This window comes from Elephas maximus, chromosome 20 (assembly GCF_024166365.1).
Source record: "Elephas maximus indicus isolate mEleMax1 chromosome 20, mEleMax1 primary haplotype, whole genome shotgun sequence".
Classification (NCBI taxonomy): domain Eukaryota; kingdom Metazoa; phylum Chordata; class Mammalia; order Proboscidea; family Elephantidae; genus Elephas; species Elephas maximus.
The window spans coordinates 56798986-56816620 of NC_064838.1; the positions used below are offsets into that span (position 1 = coordinate 56798986).

The following is a 17635-nucleotide window of genomic DNA, read 5'->3' on the forward strand; positions in this document are numbered from 1 at the left end:
TTATAGGGCTGCTATGAGTCGGAATCAACTGAAAGGCAACGGGTTTAGCAGGCAGTGGGCAGAGGGCTAGGTGTTTTACATATACTAACTCCAAAACATATAAGAGCTGAAGAAACTCCAGAGCCCTAAATTTCCTACTGCATCTTCCTGTCTCTCTGAGAATACTTCAAACTTTAAAAAAAAAAAAAAAAATCTGTTTTAGAACGTCCAAATGATTTCTTTAATATTCTGATCTTTATGATTTCAAACATCCTCTTGAAATGGTCTTCGTGGAAAATCTTTTAAGAATGACAGTTGTCCTACATATATGCTGGGTGAGGGGCACTTGAAGGAACAGAAATTAAATAAAAGAACCCCTGAGATCAATAATACTTCTTTTTTTTTTTTTTAGAAATGGGTTCTGTTCTAAAGTTATTCTTTAAAAGATTCCTGGAATGAGTTGTCTTGGTCAAGTAATATTTAAATAGAGATGTGAGATAAACAACAAGCAAATATAAAGAGGGCCCTGGGGGCTTATGAACACTAGATGACAACTCCAAGTTAATTCCCATGTTAGCTGCCAGGATATTTCTTCTTCTGTCCAAACTAGTACTTCTATGATTCCTGGACATACTGGTAAAATGTACAAAAATATCATATTCTTCTCAAGTTCCCCTTCTCTTACAACACTGTTAAGAACACTAAAATGGATATTTTTTCTCAGATATTAAAAATTCAAAATTTTCCAATTTTTACATTAACAATTTAAAAAATCTATCTTCCTGGATTATATAAGAGCAATATAACAGAAAAAGCTCTTTCATGTCAAGCTTATAAATGAAAAGATAATGTATATAATATATGTATAGAACGATTGTAGGTACCAAATGTACTTAGGCTAGAACCTAGTATTCTTACTGCTTCACTTATTTATGTTTATATCTTATTTATTTTGGAATATGGAGTGAGAGAGAGTCTGTTTTTTTTTTTTTTTTCAAATAACTAGCTAGTTTTCCAATATCATTAGATTTCTTTATCACTCTGATGATTTAAAATACTACCTTTATTACATATTCATTAGCCATTTATTTCTGGACTTAATCATGAAAAGCCTATTGCTTCCTGAGCTAGTATCTCAGTGTTTCTTGTTTGATTTTTTAAAATGTAGAATTATAAAATGTAATAATATCCAGTAGGACAAAGCGCTCTTCATTACTTTTTAAATTCTTTTTGTGACTGTCACGTCTTTATTCTTTCATAAGAATGCTAGAATAATTTTGTCAAGTCCTAAAAATAATTTATTCAAGTCTTTTATGTCTTTCAGTAGACTGGTCTGTTTTCTTCCTACAGGTTCTAGATATTCCTTGTTAAAGTTACTTATTAACTTATTTTGTTGCTATTGTGAATTGGCTATTTTCTTCCGTAAGATTTTTCTAGTAGTTGCTAAAGTGTAGTCACACTTCCATTTTAATTTCAAGTCTTATAAATTGTGTTTATATAAGAAAGCTTTTGACTTGTATATGAATTTCGAAATTTTGACTTTCTGAACTCGGTCTCCAAAAGCTTCTCAGTCAGTTCCCTCCTCCTCCCAACATCTGATTATTTTAGTTCGTCCAACTGCACTGGCTATTGCTTTCAGAAAAATATTAGGTAACGGTGGTAGAGCAAGCACCTTGGTTCTGCGTGTCTTATAGGCTTTAAGCCTGAGATACAAATATAATTTTAACAAATAACACTGAGAAAATTTCCATCTAAAGACTTAAAAATAATCCAGACAGGTACTGTAGCTTACCAAGTAATTTTTCCTTTGACCTATTAATATAGTGAAACGTATTAGTAGATTATTATAATTTCCAACAATCCCTGCATTCCCAGAATAAATTCCCCTCTCCTTGGTCATGTTGTTCTTAAAGAACTAATTTGATTTCACTTACGAAAATATTTTTTTCCAAGTAATTTTTACATCAGCATATGTAAGTGAGAGTGAACTGAAGTTTTTTATTTTTAATTTGTCAGGTTTTGGGACCAAGATTATTCTGGCTTTGTAAAATGAACTGGGGAGTTTTCTTTGTTCTCCATCCTCCAAAACAGTTGAAACATCATAATTATAGGTCCGTTAAAGGGTTAAAGAATTCATCTACAACACAATCTGACCTCAGTACTCTCTGGACTTAGTTCTTTGATATCGTTTTCAATTTCTTCATGGTTGCTGTCTATTTATGTGTTGTATCTCTTTTGGATTCCATTTTGGTAATTTGTATTGTCCTAGAAAACTATTCATTTTATTCAGGTTTTCAAATTTATTAACAGAAATGTACAAGTTTTTAAATATCCTCCATATTTTGTGTGTTCGAGTTGAATCCCCTTTACTTCTGCTTATTAAGACAGTCAATAGTTTAGCTATCTCACTAGACTTGTCAAAGAATAAGCTCTTGGGTTTACTTTCAAGTTCTATGTTTCAATTCTGTAATTTGTCTTTATAGCTTCCTACTTTCTGTTTGGCTACGGTTTTATAGTGTTGCCCTTTTTCTAATTTTGAATTTGAATAATTTATTCATTTACTTTCTGAAATAGATATTTTGAAACGTTAACATCCTTTTCTGTGTGGCTCTTATCTACATACCTTTTCCAAGTTAAAACTGTCTTCGGCTCGGCTGTCCTCTGAGTTGTCTGTGTTCTTCTCATCATCCCCTTTGTCTGTATTTGCAAATACAGAGGCCACTCGGACTACAGGCAGGGGCACATCCCGAGGGACAAACCTAACCGAGCTGATGGGCATGGTCCATAGCTTAATTTTCTTAAAAGACTTGGTTTTGGCAGAATATCGTGATTCACAGACAAAAACATCCTCATCTCGAAAGTTTTCTGGGCATAATTTAAAGTATTCCTGGGGGCATAAGAACAAAACTAGTATTATTTAGTTACACGGATCTTCTGTAAGCCAACCAACAAAAAACCAAAAGTAAACACCAACCAACCACCCAAACAAAAACTCAATTATTAAGACTGTCTGGCGGCTAACAACAAACGGTAAACAGCTGGTCATCTAGGGTTATTCCTGGCTAGAGAATGGCCTTATTAAACACATATTAGCTTATAAACATGAATAGTTCCATTCAGCTTATCAATTGCCCCTTTGAAAATACAACATTTCATACAGCTATAATGCTCCTGAACGCTCTGGGCAGGATTATGTACCTTATCAGATATTCAGAAAATATACCTTATTGCCTCAAAAACAACCTGACAATTTATCTTTCAGAAAATGGCATTCTCAAAAACTAGCTTAGCAATATAGGAAAATGTAAATTAACTGCACAGAGGGGAACAGGGTAGGTGGCAAACAGTCTTTCACCATCAAGTTCCAGTTCATTTCTTCCCACGTCTTTACATATACATATACAGACACAGGAAGCCCTGGTGGCGTAGTGGTTAAGAGCTATGGCTGCTAACCAAAAGGTCAGCAGTTTGAATCCACCAGGTGCTCCCTGGAAACCCTGTGGGGCAGTTCTACTCTGCCCTATATGGTTGCGATGAGTTGGAATCGACTCAACGGCAATGGGTTTGGTTTGGTTTATATAGACATGGCTTAAAAAAATCAAATAGAATTTAAAACAGAGTTCCTGATGATGTAAATATCAGTATTTGTCTTCCTAAATTTTATTCCTAGGGAATAAGTGATACTTTTGGGAGTAATGTGTTTCTTACCTTGACAAACATGACCACGCATTTGCCTAGAATTTTACTAACGGGAATTTTATTGTAATAGTCACTCTTAAAAACTTCTTTTTCTAGAAATTTTCGTGTAGCCAGGTGGAAAGTTTCATTTGGCCGATAAAACCAACAGCCATACAACCATTTTTCACCTTAAAGAGAGGGAGGTGAGGAGAAGAGAATGAACAACATCACCATTAACAGAAGGCATACATCCTTTTCAAGATGTGAACACACTTCATCAAGCCATCATGCTATGGCCTGAACCTAACAATGTGCTTTTTGGCCATAGCTCCTTGGTTTAATTATTTTAGAAGAAATAATACTTTAAAATAATAAAGTGCAAAAAGGGCTAAAAGCACTACTTTCCCTTCATAGTAAAAGTATGAGGAGGGTGATGAGACTTGCTCTGCTCCACTCTAGTAAGGACACACCTAAAAGCACGTGCTTTAGACAAAGAGTACAGACACACTAAAGGACGTATTTAACTGTCTGGTAAAGTACAAAACTAATTCACATGATGGTCACTGTCAGGGATTGAACTGTGTCCCCAAAAATGTCTATCAACTTGGCTAGGCCACGATTCCCAGTATTGTGTGACTGTCCAACATTTTGTCATCTGATGTGATTTTCCCATGTATCATAAATCCCATGATCTCTGTGATGTTGATGAGGGGGGACTGGTGGAGTTACGTTAATGAGGCAGGACTCAGTCTACAGGATTAGGTTGTGTTTTAAGTCAATCTCTTTTGAGATACAAAAGAGAAGTGAGCAGAGAGACATGGGGACCTCATACCACCAAGAAAGTAGTCCAGGAGCAGAATGTGTCCTTTGAACTCAGGGTCCCTGCAATGAGAAGTTCCTACATCAGGGGAAGACTGATGACAAGGACCTGCCCCCAGAGCCGACAGAGACAGAAAGCATTCTCTTGGAGCTGGCACCCTGAATTTGGACTTCTAGCCTCCTAGACTGTGAGAGAATAAATTTCTCTTTGTTAAAGCCATCCACTTGTGGTATTTCTGTTACAGCAGCACTAGATGACAAAGACAGCCACCTAAAAGAACTAAATTGCTGGATCATATTTCCTCCTGCTCTGGCTTCATTAACTCCTATTCATTCTCTGCGTCTCAAAAGCCAATTGTTCTAGAAGTCTTTCCACGATCAAATTCTAAGCCAAGACATATGTTCCTCTCTAACAATTTCTTTTTCATTTGTGACCTTCTTTACCAGACTGGTGGGCCAGGGACAAAACATGTGTCTTTTGTTTTTCTGAATCTCTGCCATCCTACATACAGCGTGGTTCATACTGTGTGCTTAATATCGGCTGAGTGTATTTTTTTGACTTAACTGTTTCACTACCAAACAGTTCTAAATCCTATGTTTTTCATATGGTGGATGCTTCATCACATTTATTGATATACTGCAGAACTACTACTGTTGGAAGGGATAAAATGTCTTGAGTTAAAATGAGGACCAAGGAGGAGTAAAATTGTCACATCTCACCACTCTGCCCTTTGATTTAGAGTGAACTTACCAGTGGAATCTTCCCACAGTCTCTCAATACAGACGATATGTGGCTGTAGGTTGGCCTCTGCAGGTTCCACATAGACGTAATCTCCGACATGGTACATGCTGTTCTTAAAGCTGCAGTCCTGACTATATGTGCGATGTAAGCCTGAGAGGCCTGCAGCACCTGAGGAATCTTCACTCTTTTCAGCTTCTTGGGTAAAAAAAGAAAAAGGTGCTCAATAAAAGGATGTCAGAATCAGATGTAGGGTTCAAACGACACATGCATATATATCTATTTTTCTGACATTCAAAGGAAGAATTCAGAAAACATAGTATGATCTTTACATTCTTAATAACCCTTACAATTTCTGAATTACAAGGGACTACCATTGATCTGAGGAGCCCTGGTGACACACCGGTTAAAGCGCTTGGCTGCAAATCAAAAGGCCAGCAGTACAAACTCACCAGCTGCTCTGAGGGAGAAAGATGTGGCAGTCTGCTTCTGTAAAGATATACAGCCTTGGAAGCCCGTTGGGGCACTTCTACTCTGTCCTACAGGTTTCCTATGAATTGGAATCAATTCCACAGCAATTTTTTTTTTTTTTTTTTTTATCATTGATCTAAGTTCCCTAGGTGGGCAAATGGTTTGTACTTGACTGTTAAACCTGGGTGGTATGAACCCACCCAGCGGTAAAATGGAAAAGGCCTAGCATCTGCTTCCATTAACATTACAGCCAAGAAAACCCTATGGGGCAGTTCCACCCTGTAACCCACGAGGCTGCCATGGGTCGTAATCAACTCAACGGCAAATAACAACCATTGATCTAAAATAAATGAATATGTAAAGAAATATATAAACAAAGGATCTATAGAATAAAAATCATCACTTTAGGAATATATGCTCAATGTGATAATTTTGGATAATACAGAAAGACATAAAGAAAAAATAAGTCACTTGTAATTCTAGAGATAACCTCTGATACACGTCCCCCTCCACCTTGATGCTTCTGAAATTGCTTTTTCTAACATTTTTTACACGGATACATCATGATGAATGGAATCTCAGAATTGAGGAAATATGAAATATGTGTATCACACCACATGCTGTAAACTATATAAGTACTTAATATCTCATGAACATCTCCCCTGGGATTAAACTTTTCAATGGTTCCAGTACAGTCCATCATTTGTAAATACCATAGGTTTTGTTGGTGATAAATGTTTGCCCTCATCTTTGATTACTTCCTTAGAATAATTTCCCATAAGTGAAACTGCTGGGATTGAGCATTTTAAATGTTTTTTAAATGCATGTTCTAACGTGCCTTCCAAAAGGCTGTATCAATTTCAGTCCCTCGTTGTTTGGTGACAAAGGGTCTGTTTCTCCACTCCCTCTCTAACACTGGCATTATGATTGTTTTAAAGTTTTGCCAATTCTAGTGAAAAATGTTATCTAACAGACGGCTAATCGAGTGAGTCCCTATGACATATATGACAGACTCACAAAGGTTCTTGAGAATTTTATAACAGAAGAAACACTGCCAGCTGGATGAAAGGGACAAAGAGAGTACAAAATGAAAGAAGGATGTCAGACCCCCAAAATCCTACAGGCAGGAAACAGACTGGTAAAACTATCAGCTACAAACATGAGCTGCCTTTCATGAGAAAGGGTGATCCAGAGGCCAAGTGCTGAGCTCCAGAGGGTTATTCTCAGGCCTTGAAACGTAATGGAGTTTGCCCAGCTGGATTTCAAAACTGCTCGGAATCGGTGGCTCCTATTTTCCTTCCATTTCTCCCTTTTTAAACAGGAATACCTGTAACTGCTATCTTAATCAAGATCCCTGTATTTTAGGAACAGAGAACTTCTTTAATTTTATAGGTCCATAGATGGAGAAGAATTGGGGCTCATCCATATCTAATTTAGATAATGAAATTTGGGACTTTTGAGCTGATGGTATTTAGATGAAATTTTGGTACCTGGTAGAGGGGTGGTAACCCTGGTGGCGTAGTGGCAACGGGTTCTGGTTTGGTGGAGGGGTGATGCTGAAACAAATACGTAAAAATGTGGAAGTGGAGTGGATGAAGACTTAGAATTTTGAGGAACCTGACAGAAAAAGCCTAGATTGCCTTGAGTAGATTGTTAGTAGAAAAATGGATGTTCAGTAGTTGAGGGCTCAGAAGGAACTGAAGAATATGTTACTAAAAAGTAGAGAAAAGGAGATCCTTGTTATATAATGGCAGAAAGCTGCAGTTATGTGGAAACCAAAACTTGTAAACAATGAAACCGGACATTTAGTTGGGAAGATTTCTAAGCAAAGTGTTGAAGGTGTGGCTTGGTTTCTTCTTGTAAAGTAAAATCAAGACCATTTAAGAGATTGTTACAACAGACTAAGTGAATTGTTGTGGTAGGTGCTGTCCAGTCGATTTAGACTCAGAGCAGAACTACCTCATGGGTTTTCTAGACTGTCATCTTTATAGGAGCAGACTGCCAGGTCTTTATCATGGAGGCCCACTGAAGTGCTAACCTTTTGGTTAGCAGCTGAGCAATTAATGGCTGCATTGCCAGGGCTCCTTGACTAAGTGTGTAAACAAACAAACAAACAAACCAACCTCCTGCCACTGAGTCGATTCCGACTCATAGTGACCCCATAGGACAGAGCAGAACTGCCCCGTAGGGTTTCCAAGGAGCAGCTGGTGGATTCAAACTGCCGACCTTTTGGTTAGCAGCCAAGCTCTTAACCACCACACCACCAGGGCTCCTGACTAAGTGAGTTCAGGTTATTAGTTCAATGCTAAGCTCTGCAGAAGTACAACTCTCCTTTAGTTATGTCCAAATATGTCAAGTAATCCATCAATTTTGTTTTTCTATCAGAGACATACTTCCATTAGCTGACTTCCTGCTGTAATACCAACTCAATGTCTTCTATGCCTGGTAATTTAGCTGTAGCTCTAGGATTTCCATTTACTATCATTTTGTTGATTCCTTTCGTCTTTCTCCTGTAATGGAACCTCTGCTTCCTTCATTTTCCTTGTTTTTTTCTTTGCTTACTCCGTCATTTGGTGGAGCATACCCTTTAGCAGCTAAGAAAGTTGTATGAAAGATTAACTTTTTGAGGCCCTGCATATCTGAAAATGTCTTTATTCTACCCTTCTACTTTTGAGATAGTTACCAGCTCCTAACACCTCAAAAGCTTTGAGGATATTCTCTTGGTCCCCATTATTTTAACACTTTAGGGATGATCTGTCTAGGAATGAGTCTTTTTAAACCGATGAGTTAAGCATTTGATGGGCTCCCTCAATCTGAAAAATTATGTCCTTTAATTATGCAAAAATTTTTTTTTTTTTAAAGTAATGTCCTATCCTGCTTTATCTAGAATGCCAGTTACTTGGATTCTGGGCCACCTAGACTGATTGCTTTATTTTCTAGTCCCTTCCCTGAATGTTTCCTTTCTGCCATCATATTTTTAATTTCCAAGAAGCTTTTTGTTTTGTGAATGTTCATTTTTAAAAAACAGACTCCTGTTCTTGTTTTATGGATACAGTGTCTCGCTCTCTCTCTGAAGATCTAAATTTTTTTTAAGTTTTCTCGTGCTGCCTTCACTGTTTCCTCCAAAGTTCTTTTTGTTTTGTTCTCTATCTTCCATTTTAGAGGCTTTCCTTAAATATTTGTTCATTCTCAGTTATCTGCTCCTATTTAAGAGGTGCTAAAAAGCTGATTAGAAGTTCTATGTGTGTAGACAGAGCTGGATGACTGATGGGTTTCACTGGGGACTTCCAGATGTTTAACTTTACTTTCTGTCTCATTGGCTGGCCCATTTTTCAAGAGACAATTTGCCTGGGCGCTATTAGCCTGGCCGCCAAGGATTCTAGGAGCTAGTTCGGTAGAGGACCAGGGGTGTTGTTTACTATGAATCCTTCTGCTTAATACCCCTTTCATCACTGTACCTTCATCCTTAGGTCTGTGTGGAATACCCAAGTCTAGACTCTTTAGGAGGAATTGTCACAGGTAGGGTTGGGAAGGTGACTTGAGATTCAACTTCTTTTAATTTAGACTTTCAACTAATCCTATTTTTAGCTCTACCTGTATCCCTATTTTCAGAAGTACCTGATGTCCTACCCCCTGCACCATTCTGAGGCAGGAATTGGCCTGTAAGGTCTTCATCAACTGTTGGCATTGAAGCCAGTGTTAGCATCTTATTCACTTTCTAGCTTCCAATTCTAACTGCCATCATCTCCTCTTCCATTTTTTTTTTTCCTTTACTTTGAGGCAGAGGGGTGCTTGTGTTTATGCCTTTTGTTTCTAAATCCTCTTTCATTATTTTAGAAGTGTTTTGGGAACGAGTAACAGAAAACATTTGTGCACAATCTGCCACGTTTAGTTAAAAGTCTCCTATGTTGTTTTATACTTCCTGTGTAACTTTAAATAAGGAGTTCTATTATTTAACTAAAAAAACAGGGTGTGTGAGATGTTCTAGTTTCCCTCAACCTCCGTTTGGTTGTTGTTAGAAATCACCTCTTAGGGCTTAAAGACAGACTGACATACACAATTTGTCTGACTGACATATGCAACTGCTACCCAACTTTCTGATAATTTGCCGTCCTTTAATTCATAAGGTACACTGACACAGGATGGTTTGGTGCAGAATGTAGTTCTTTCATGGCTAGAAAATACCAGTTAAAACCACACTGTTTTTACAGCCCTTTCTACTGAGTCCATCCTGTTGCAGGCTTCGTATCTTACGGCAAAAAACCACTTCTGAATTAATTCTATCACCCAGTCACAACGCATAGCTGGCAAATGTAGGTTTTGAGTTAGTACAAGAAAAGAGGTATCATAAAGTTCTGGCAGCCTAAAAAAGCAGCTCTATGCAGCAAGGCTTCCTTTCCTCTAGTCAGCAAAGGACCCACGCTCATGAGATAGGGACACAGTGAGGGGAGAGAACAGAAATTTCCTACTGCCTTTTTTTTCTTTATGTGACCCTGCTTTTCTGTCATAGAATTTCTTCTGAGATTAAGTCAGTGGAAATATTTTCTGGTAGTAAGGATCAATCAAGAAAAAAAAGTGACTAATAGTCTATAAAATGTCATTGCCATCTTTTCTTCAGAATGCACTACTGGGACAGATAATGGGTTTACATATCAATGCTAAACCACCATGAAAAAAGGCAGGTGCTTCCTACCCCTCCATGCATTAAATTCAAGACCTTAGAATAGTTTTTCTCATACTTAACTGTGCATCATAACCACCCAGAGGTGATCTCATCCTCAGTTTCTGAATTGGCAGGTATGGAGTGAAATCAGAGAATCTGGATTTCTAACAAATTTTCAAGTGATATTAATGTTGCTTGCTTACAGACTACAGTTTGAGAACTACCTTAGAGTAACTCAAGGAGCAGCTGTCACTGTGCATTGCCAGGAACCATGTCAACTAAACTTAATAAACAAATTCTAAGTAATAATGGCAGGAAACTCTTAGATGTCCCAAACATCATATCCAGCATAGCACTGGCATTTTGTTTCTCTTTCACTGATTTTTCTGATTTTTATTATTTCCTCCCTTCCATTTACTCTAGGTTTGATTTGCCTATTTTTCCAACTTCTTGAGGTGGAAGTTTAGATTACTGATCTTAGATCATTCTTTGTTTCTTAATGCCAGTCCCTGGGTGGTACAAATAGTTAGCAAGCTTGGCTGCTGACCAGAAGGTTGGGGGTTTTACTAGTTATTTTTAATATATGTGTTTAAAGCTATGAATTTCCCTCTAAGAATTGCTTTAGCTGCACCCCATAAATTTTGACATGATGTATTTTCACTTTCATTCAGTTCAAGATTTTTCTAATTGCCCTTGTGATATCTTCCTTGATCTGTGGGTTATTTGCAAGTGTTGTTTAATTTCCAAATATCTGAAAATTTTCCAGATTTCTTTGTTGCTAATTTCTAACCTAATCTTACTGCAGTCAGAGAATAAACTTGGTATTATTTTGATCCTTTTAAAATGTTTTCAAACTTGTTTTATGACCTAGCAATATAGTCTATTCTAATATGTTCCAGGTGCACTTGTATTCTGCAGTCATTGGGTGTAGTGGTCTACACAGGTCAGTTAGGTCAAGCTGGTTGATAATGCTATTTAAGACTTCTATATCTTTACCTATATTTCATCTAGTTGTTCTATCAATTTCTGAGAAAGAAGTATTGAGATTACAATTGTTGAATTGTCTATTTCTCCTCTCAGTTTCATATATTTTGGGACTGTTTCTAGGTGCATACACATTTATAAATATCATATCTTTCTTATATCTTGGCCCTTTTTTCATTATGAAATGGCCCTCTTTGTCTCTAGTACTATCTCTTCTCTGAAAGTTTATTTTATCTGATACTAATGGAAGCACTCTATCGCACTATGGTTACTGTTTGCATGGTGTCTTAGTCATCTAGTGCTGTTTAACAGAAATACCACAAGTGGATGGCTTTAACAAAGAGAGATTTATTCCTTCACAGTCTGATAGGCTACAAGTCCAAATTCAATGCATCAGCTCCAGGGCAAGGCTTTCTCTCTCTGTCAGCTCTGGAGGAAGGGCCTTGTCATCAATCTGCCCTTGGTCTGGGAGCATCTCAGCACAAGAATCTCAGGTCCAAAGGATGTGCTCTGCTCCCGACGCTGTTTTCTTGGTTGTATGAGGTCCCCATGTTTCTCTGCTCACTTCTCTTTTACATCTCAAGAGAGTGGCTAAGACACTATCTAGTCAATATAACTGCCACTAATCCATCTCATTATATCATACTGATAGGATTTACAACACACAGAGAAATCAGATAAGACAAAATGGTAGACAATCATACAAATCTGGGAATCATGACCTAGCCAAGTTGACACAATTGAATCCATGACATTCTACCCTTTGGCCCCCAAAAGTTCATGTCCTTGCCACATGTAAAACTTTCACCCCATCGTATATCATAGCAAAAGTCTTAAATCAACTCCAAGTCCAAAATCCAAAAAGTCCTCTCCAACTGCAAAACCTAGAATTCAATTTATCTGCTTCCAAAGTACAATGGTGCAACAGCCACAAGGTAGATATTTCCATTACAAACGGGAGAAATCCAAGAGAAAAGAAGGCATAACAGGCACCAAGCAAGTAGGCAGAACATATTACATTAGCCCTCAAGGCTTTGCAAATAATCCTCTGTTCTCTGAGAGAATTTACACAATGGCCCTGTCCTCTAGACTCTAGGTATTGGCCGCACTCTTCAGGTTCTGAGTGGAGGCCCCCCAGCCCTGGGCTTCAGCTCTGCCTTCCAGGCCCACTGGGATGGCAACTCTGCTCTCTCAGCTTTAGCTGCACCATTCTCCTAGTCCATCTCAGTGGCAACTCTACCCTTAGAAACACCAGAGGCCATGGCTCCACCCTTTGAGACCCCAGAGGTCCTGGCCATACCCTTCGAGACTGAGACAGCTGGGCTTCCTGTGTTCCTTGTCTCTTCAGCTTCTGCTTCCTGGTTCCTTAGCCTCTCAGTCCTTGGGCCTCACGCCCTCATCTGCCCTGCTGGGACAAGTGTCCCAAAGCTCTGTAGCTTCACTGATAAGTGCCTGGAGGCACCCCACTCCACCAGTAAACTTCAGCCAGAAAGCACTCAGTTCTCTTGCTCTGTGGGTCACCAAGCCTATCTCCACTGTTCAATGCCCAGAGGCATCCTTCTCCACTGGGAAGTCTCCTGCACAAAGACACTCAGCTTTCTTGCTCCATGGGTCGGCTCCAGCACTGTATCACACTGGTCTCCCGGTTCTGTTGCTGCCAGTTATTTGCTGCTGTTTCTCACCATCTGCGCCTTCCCAGGTGTTAACAGTTCTCCTCACTTCCTTCTGAGTCTTCTATCCATGCACAATTTCAAAACCACTTCCACATTTTAGGTACCTGTTAAAGCAGTACCTCACTCTCTCGGTACCAAATTCTTAGTCATCTAGTGCTACTATAACAGAAATACCGTAAGGGCATGGCTTTAACAAGGAAAAATTTATTCTCTCACAGTCTAGCAGGCTATGAGTCCAAATTCAGGGCATCAGCTCCAGGGGAAGGCTTTTTCTTTCTGTTGGCTCTGGAAGAAGGTCCTTTTCACCAATCCTCCCTTGGTCTGGGAGCATCTTGGTGTAGGAACCTCAAGTCCAAAGGATGCGCTCTGCTCCTAGTGCTGCTTTCTTGGTGGTATGTGGTCCCCATGTCTCTCTGCTTGCTTCTCTCTTACAGATCTCAAAAGAGGTCGGTTTAAGACACTATCTAATCAATATAACTGCCACTAATCCATCTCATTATAGCATAGGAATAGGATTTACAACAAATAGGGAAATCACATCAGAAGACAAAATGGTAGATAATCATACAATACTGGGAATCACGACCTAGCCAAGTTGACAGATATTTCTGGAGGACACAATTCAATCCATGACATGTGGTTTATCTTTTCCTTTCAATCTATTTGTGTCTTTGAATCTAAATATGTCTTTTGTAGACAGCATATAGCTGAATGTTACTTTTAAAATTCAATCTGATAATCTGCTTTCATTGAAGTGTTTATCTATGTTAAATGTAATTATTATTTTATAATTTTAACCAGATTTATCTTTTGTTTTAGTTTTTTTTGTGAAAATATACACAAAATATGTACCCATTCAATAATTTTTTACATGTATAGTTCACTGACAATGGTTACATACTTCATGTTGGCACCATTTTCACTACCTCTGCCCATACTGTTTCACTACCGTTCAACTTAGACTCTCTGCCCCTTAAAGTTCTCATCTGCGATTTAGAGATGCTGTTGTTATGTGCCATTGAGTCTATTTCAACACATAGCAACCCCATGTGACAGAGCAGAACTGCCCCATAGGTTTTTCTAGGCTTTCTCCTGTGGAGCCACTGGGTGAGTTTAAGCTGCCAACCGCTCAGTTAGCAGCCAAGCACTTAACTCTAGTGCCACCAGGGCTCCTTGTTTTAGAGTTACTGTTCTCACAGAAGTTACTAATTAAATTACTGATCTCACAGAAGTAATTTTTTAAAAGGTGCAATGCTCAAGGCAAACATTATTTACTGAGCTAAACTATTGTTTAAAGATAACTTCATAATAGCTTCTAGGCAATAGATTGGGGGGGGGTTCCTCCAGTCTTAATGTACTTATTTGATGTAACTGGATTTATATCTGTCATTTTCCTATTTGTTTCCTATGTTGTATTTCTTACGTTCTACTTTTCTTCCTTTACTACTTTCTTTTATGTTAAACAAATATTTTCTGGTGTATAATTTTAATTCCTGCCCTGACGTTTTGCTATTTGTTTTTCAGTGGTTGCTCTAGGCATTTCAATGTGCATCTTTCACTTATTATAATCTACTTCAGGTTAGTCCTGATTTAATTTAATTAAATATAGCAACTTTGCTCCAATATAGCTCCATACCCCCTTCTTCTGTGCTATTACTATTACATATATCACATCTGGAGCCCTGGTGGAGTGATGGTTAAGAGCTCCGTTGCTAACCAAAAGATCAGCAGTTCAAATCCACCAGCTGCTCCTTGGAAACCCTATAGGGCAGTTCTACTCTGTCCTGTAGGGTCGCTATGAGTCGGAACTGACTTGACAGCACCTAACAAATAACTACAACAATATTACATCTATAAATGTTAAAAAACCTAACAATACACTGTTGCAATTATTGCTGTACACATAATAGTGATTTTTAAAAAACATAATAATGGTTTTTTAGAGAGGAAAAAAAGTGAAAAAAAAAATACACACATGTTCTTTTATATTTACCATTTCCAATGCTCTTCAGTCCTTCCCGTTGACTCGAGTTACCATCTGGTGTCAATTTCTTTTAGCCTGAAGCTCTCCTTTAAGTATTTCTTTTAGGGCATGTCTGCCAGCAGTGAATTCTCAGTTTTTGTTTATGTGGGAATGTCTTTATTTCAACTTCATTTTTGAAGAACAGTTTTCCTGGATATATAAGTCTTGGTTCAGTTTTTTTCTCTTTTAACACTCTGAATGTCATTCCACTGTCTTCTGGCCTCCATTATGTTTTATGAGAAGTCAGGCATTATTCATATTATTGTTTCCTTTATGAGTTGAGTTATTTTGCTGCTTTCAAGATTTTCTCTTTTTCTTTCAGCAGTTTGATTATGATGTACCTAGAAGTGGTTCTCTTTGTGTTTATCTTACTTGGGGTTCTTAGAGTTGTAGGTTCATGTTTTTTCATCAAATTTGAGACATTTTCAGCCACTGTAGCTTCATATATATTTTTTCTCCTCCTTTCTTTCTCTCCTCTCCTGCTGGGACTCCTAATACAGATAAACTAAGACAACTGACACCAGGGGCTGTTCCTAGGTCTGCATAGCTAGGGTTAGCCAATGCTTCAGGCAAAGGTTGTGTTCAAACACCTCAAACCTATAAGGTTTCATCCTCTGCTGATTGATCTGTGTAAGGGTTAGGAAATGCATGGAAAGGTGCAATTGGTTTTCAAGTATCCTCTGAATTTTGCTTTTTGTCAGGTTCTCACATCTTCCCTACACCTGCACCTGCATAGTTTTCTAATCAGCCAAGAATGTGTGGAGAGCTTATTTCAGCCCTTCTATGGCTCTCTCAAGGAGCCCTGGTGAGGCAGTGGTTAAGCATCTGGCTGCTAACTGAAAGGTCAGTGGTTCAAACCCACCAGCCACTCCACAGGAGAAAGATGTGGCAGTCTGCTTCTATAAATATTTACAGCTTTGGAAACTCTACGGGACAGCTCTACTTTGTCCTATAAGGTTGTTATGAATTAGAATTGACTCAACAGCAACGGGAGTGGTATGGCTCTCTCATTTCCCAGATCTTTCTCAACTCCAACCATCACCTTGGGCTAGTAAAGCTGCAGGTTTTACTTTGAGCTGGCAATGGCACGGATGCACCCATGCACACATACACTCATCCCAAACCAGTGCATTACCTCTGGTGGCAAAGCTATTGGTTTTTGCAGCTAGCCCTACACAGGTAAAATTACCATTTTCACCAACCAGGTTTCTTTCTCATCTTTTTTTGGAGATGCCATCACTTATAATACTTACTTCAAATCAATTTATTTTGTTTTCTTGCCTAAGGGGGTAAAAAAACTAAAGTGGAAGTTTGATGCTAAAGGCTAACGTAACTCTTTGGGAAACCAAGTATTCAAGGTATCCATGTGAACTCAAGCTTTATCAGAAATGAGCAAGTTTGTGATAAAAGTTCCCACTATCAAAATATTTCTATATTCTGGCAAATCACTCAAAAAATAATAATTTTAGGTTGATATATATATATATTTTTTATGATTAAAATAAAATTTTCATTCTAAGAACGTGGTTCAACCAAAATATCATCTACTTGTTTGGCCGAGAGTCCGTATGAGGAAAAACCATGCTACTGAGTGATGTGGCAGAAACTTGATGTACTCACTACTTTTAGCCCCATATGGCTTCTTAGGTTTTCATCTACTAATAATGTTAAGAAGTATTAAGCTCCCATTCTCATGAATTAATTGACTCTTTTCCTGGGTACTAGGGTAATGGTTGTGTCACATACAACTTCTAATCTTTTCCAGCCTGATGACCAAATTAATGATAAAAACATCTCATTTCACCACATCTACTGTGAGAGTCAACACCATGAGCAGTAATTTACATAAACAGAACCTTCTCCACAGCTAATAATGACATCAGTTAGCACAGAGTATAATATTTCTTCATATTTTATAAAATGAAAAGAAACTAACCTCTTTTCTCTTCTTCTCGTTTTAGTTTATCTTCCTCTATTTCTTTTGGTAATTTTTCCTTTTTCTCTTTCTCCACATCATTATGCAAATGTTTTGTGGTATAGCTGAGTGCTGGTGAAAGGAGGATCTCTCCATTTTTGCAGAGTTCATCACGGATTTTAATAAAAAACTGCTGAAGCTCTACTGCATCCTCATATATTTCAGAATCTGTCCTATAACGGCATCAAGAGCATCCATTGACACACAAACTACTTATTTCATACACCTCAATTATACGTTAAATTCTATTAACTACTTCTTTAATATGTTAATTAATATACTTTTGTTTAGTTCTAAGAAAGGTATCTCCTTGATGTCTGTTAGAACAAAATCTGAAGTGTCATTTGACCATGGGAGCCTCATGCCCCGTTTCCTTTTCTTTAAGGCTCACTCCTTGTATACAGATCATGAAACAGAAAAGGCCTAACATAGTTCCCTGTGGAGGTATGTAATGGATTGAATTGTACTCCCCTAAAAGGGCTTTTTTTTTTTTTTTTTAAAAGGGCTAGGGCCATGATTCCCAGTATTGTGTGATTGTCCTCCATTCTTTGATCTGATGTAATTATCCTATGTGTTCTAAATCCTAACCTCTATGATGTTAATGAGGCAGGATTAGAGGCAGTTATGTTAA

General features: G+C 38.1%; 1 protein-coding gene across 21 annotated transcripts in view; it reads right to left on the reverse strand.

Annotated features, from left to right (window-relative positions):
* Positions 1-17635, reverse strand: part of PBRM1 (polybromo 1) — a 126752-nt gene that overhangs the window by 32121 nt on the left and 76996 nt on the right. For 20 of the 21 annotated variants that reach the window (XM_049863258.1, XM_049863259.1, XM_049863263.1 and 17 more), the window contains 4 exons: positions 16966-17177; positions 5228-5413; positions 3688-3845; positions 2603-2866 (listed from right to left, as the gene is read on the reverse strand). In XM_049863258.1, coding sequence (XP_049719215.1) covers positions 2603-2866; positions 3688-3845; positions 5228-5413; positions 16966-17177 — 820 coding nt within the window. Of the gene's footprint in view, positions 1-2602; positions 2867-3687; positions 3846-5227; positions 5414-14999; positions 15180-16965; positions 17178-17635 lie in introns of those variants that run through there. The other variant, XR_007514485.1, reaches the window with a different exon arrangement.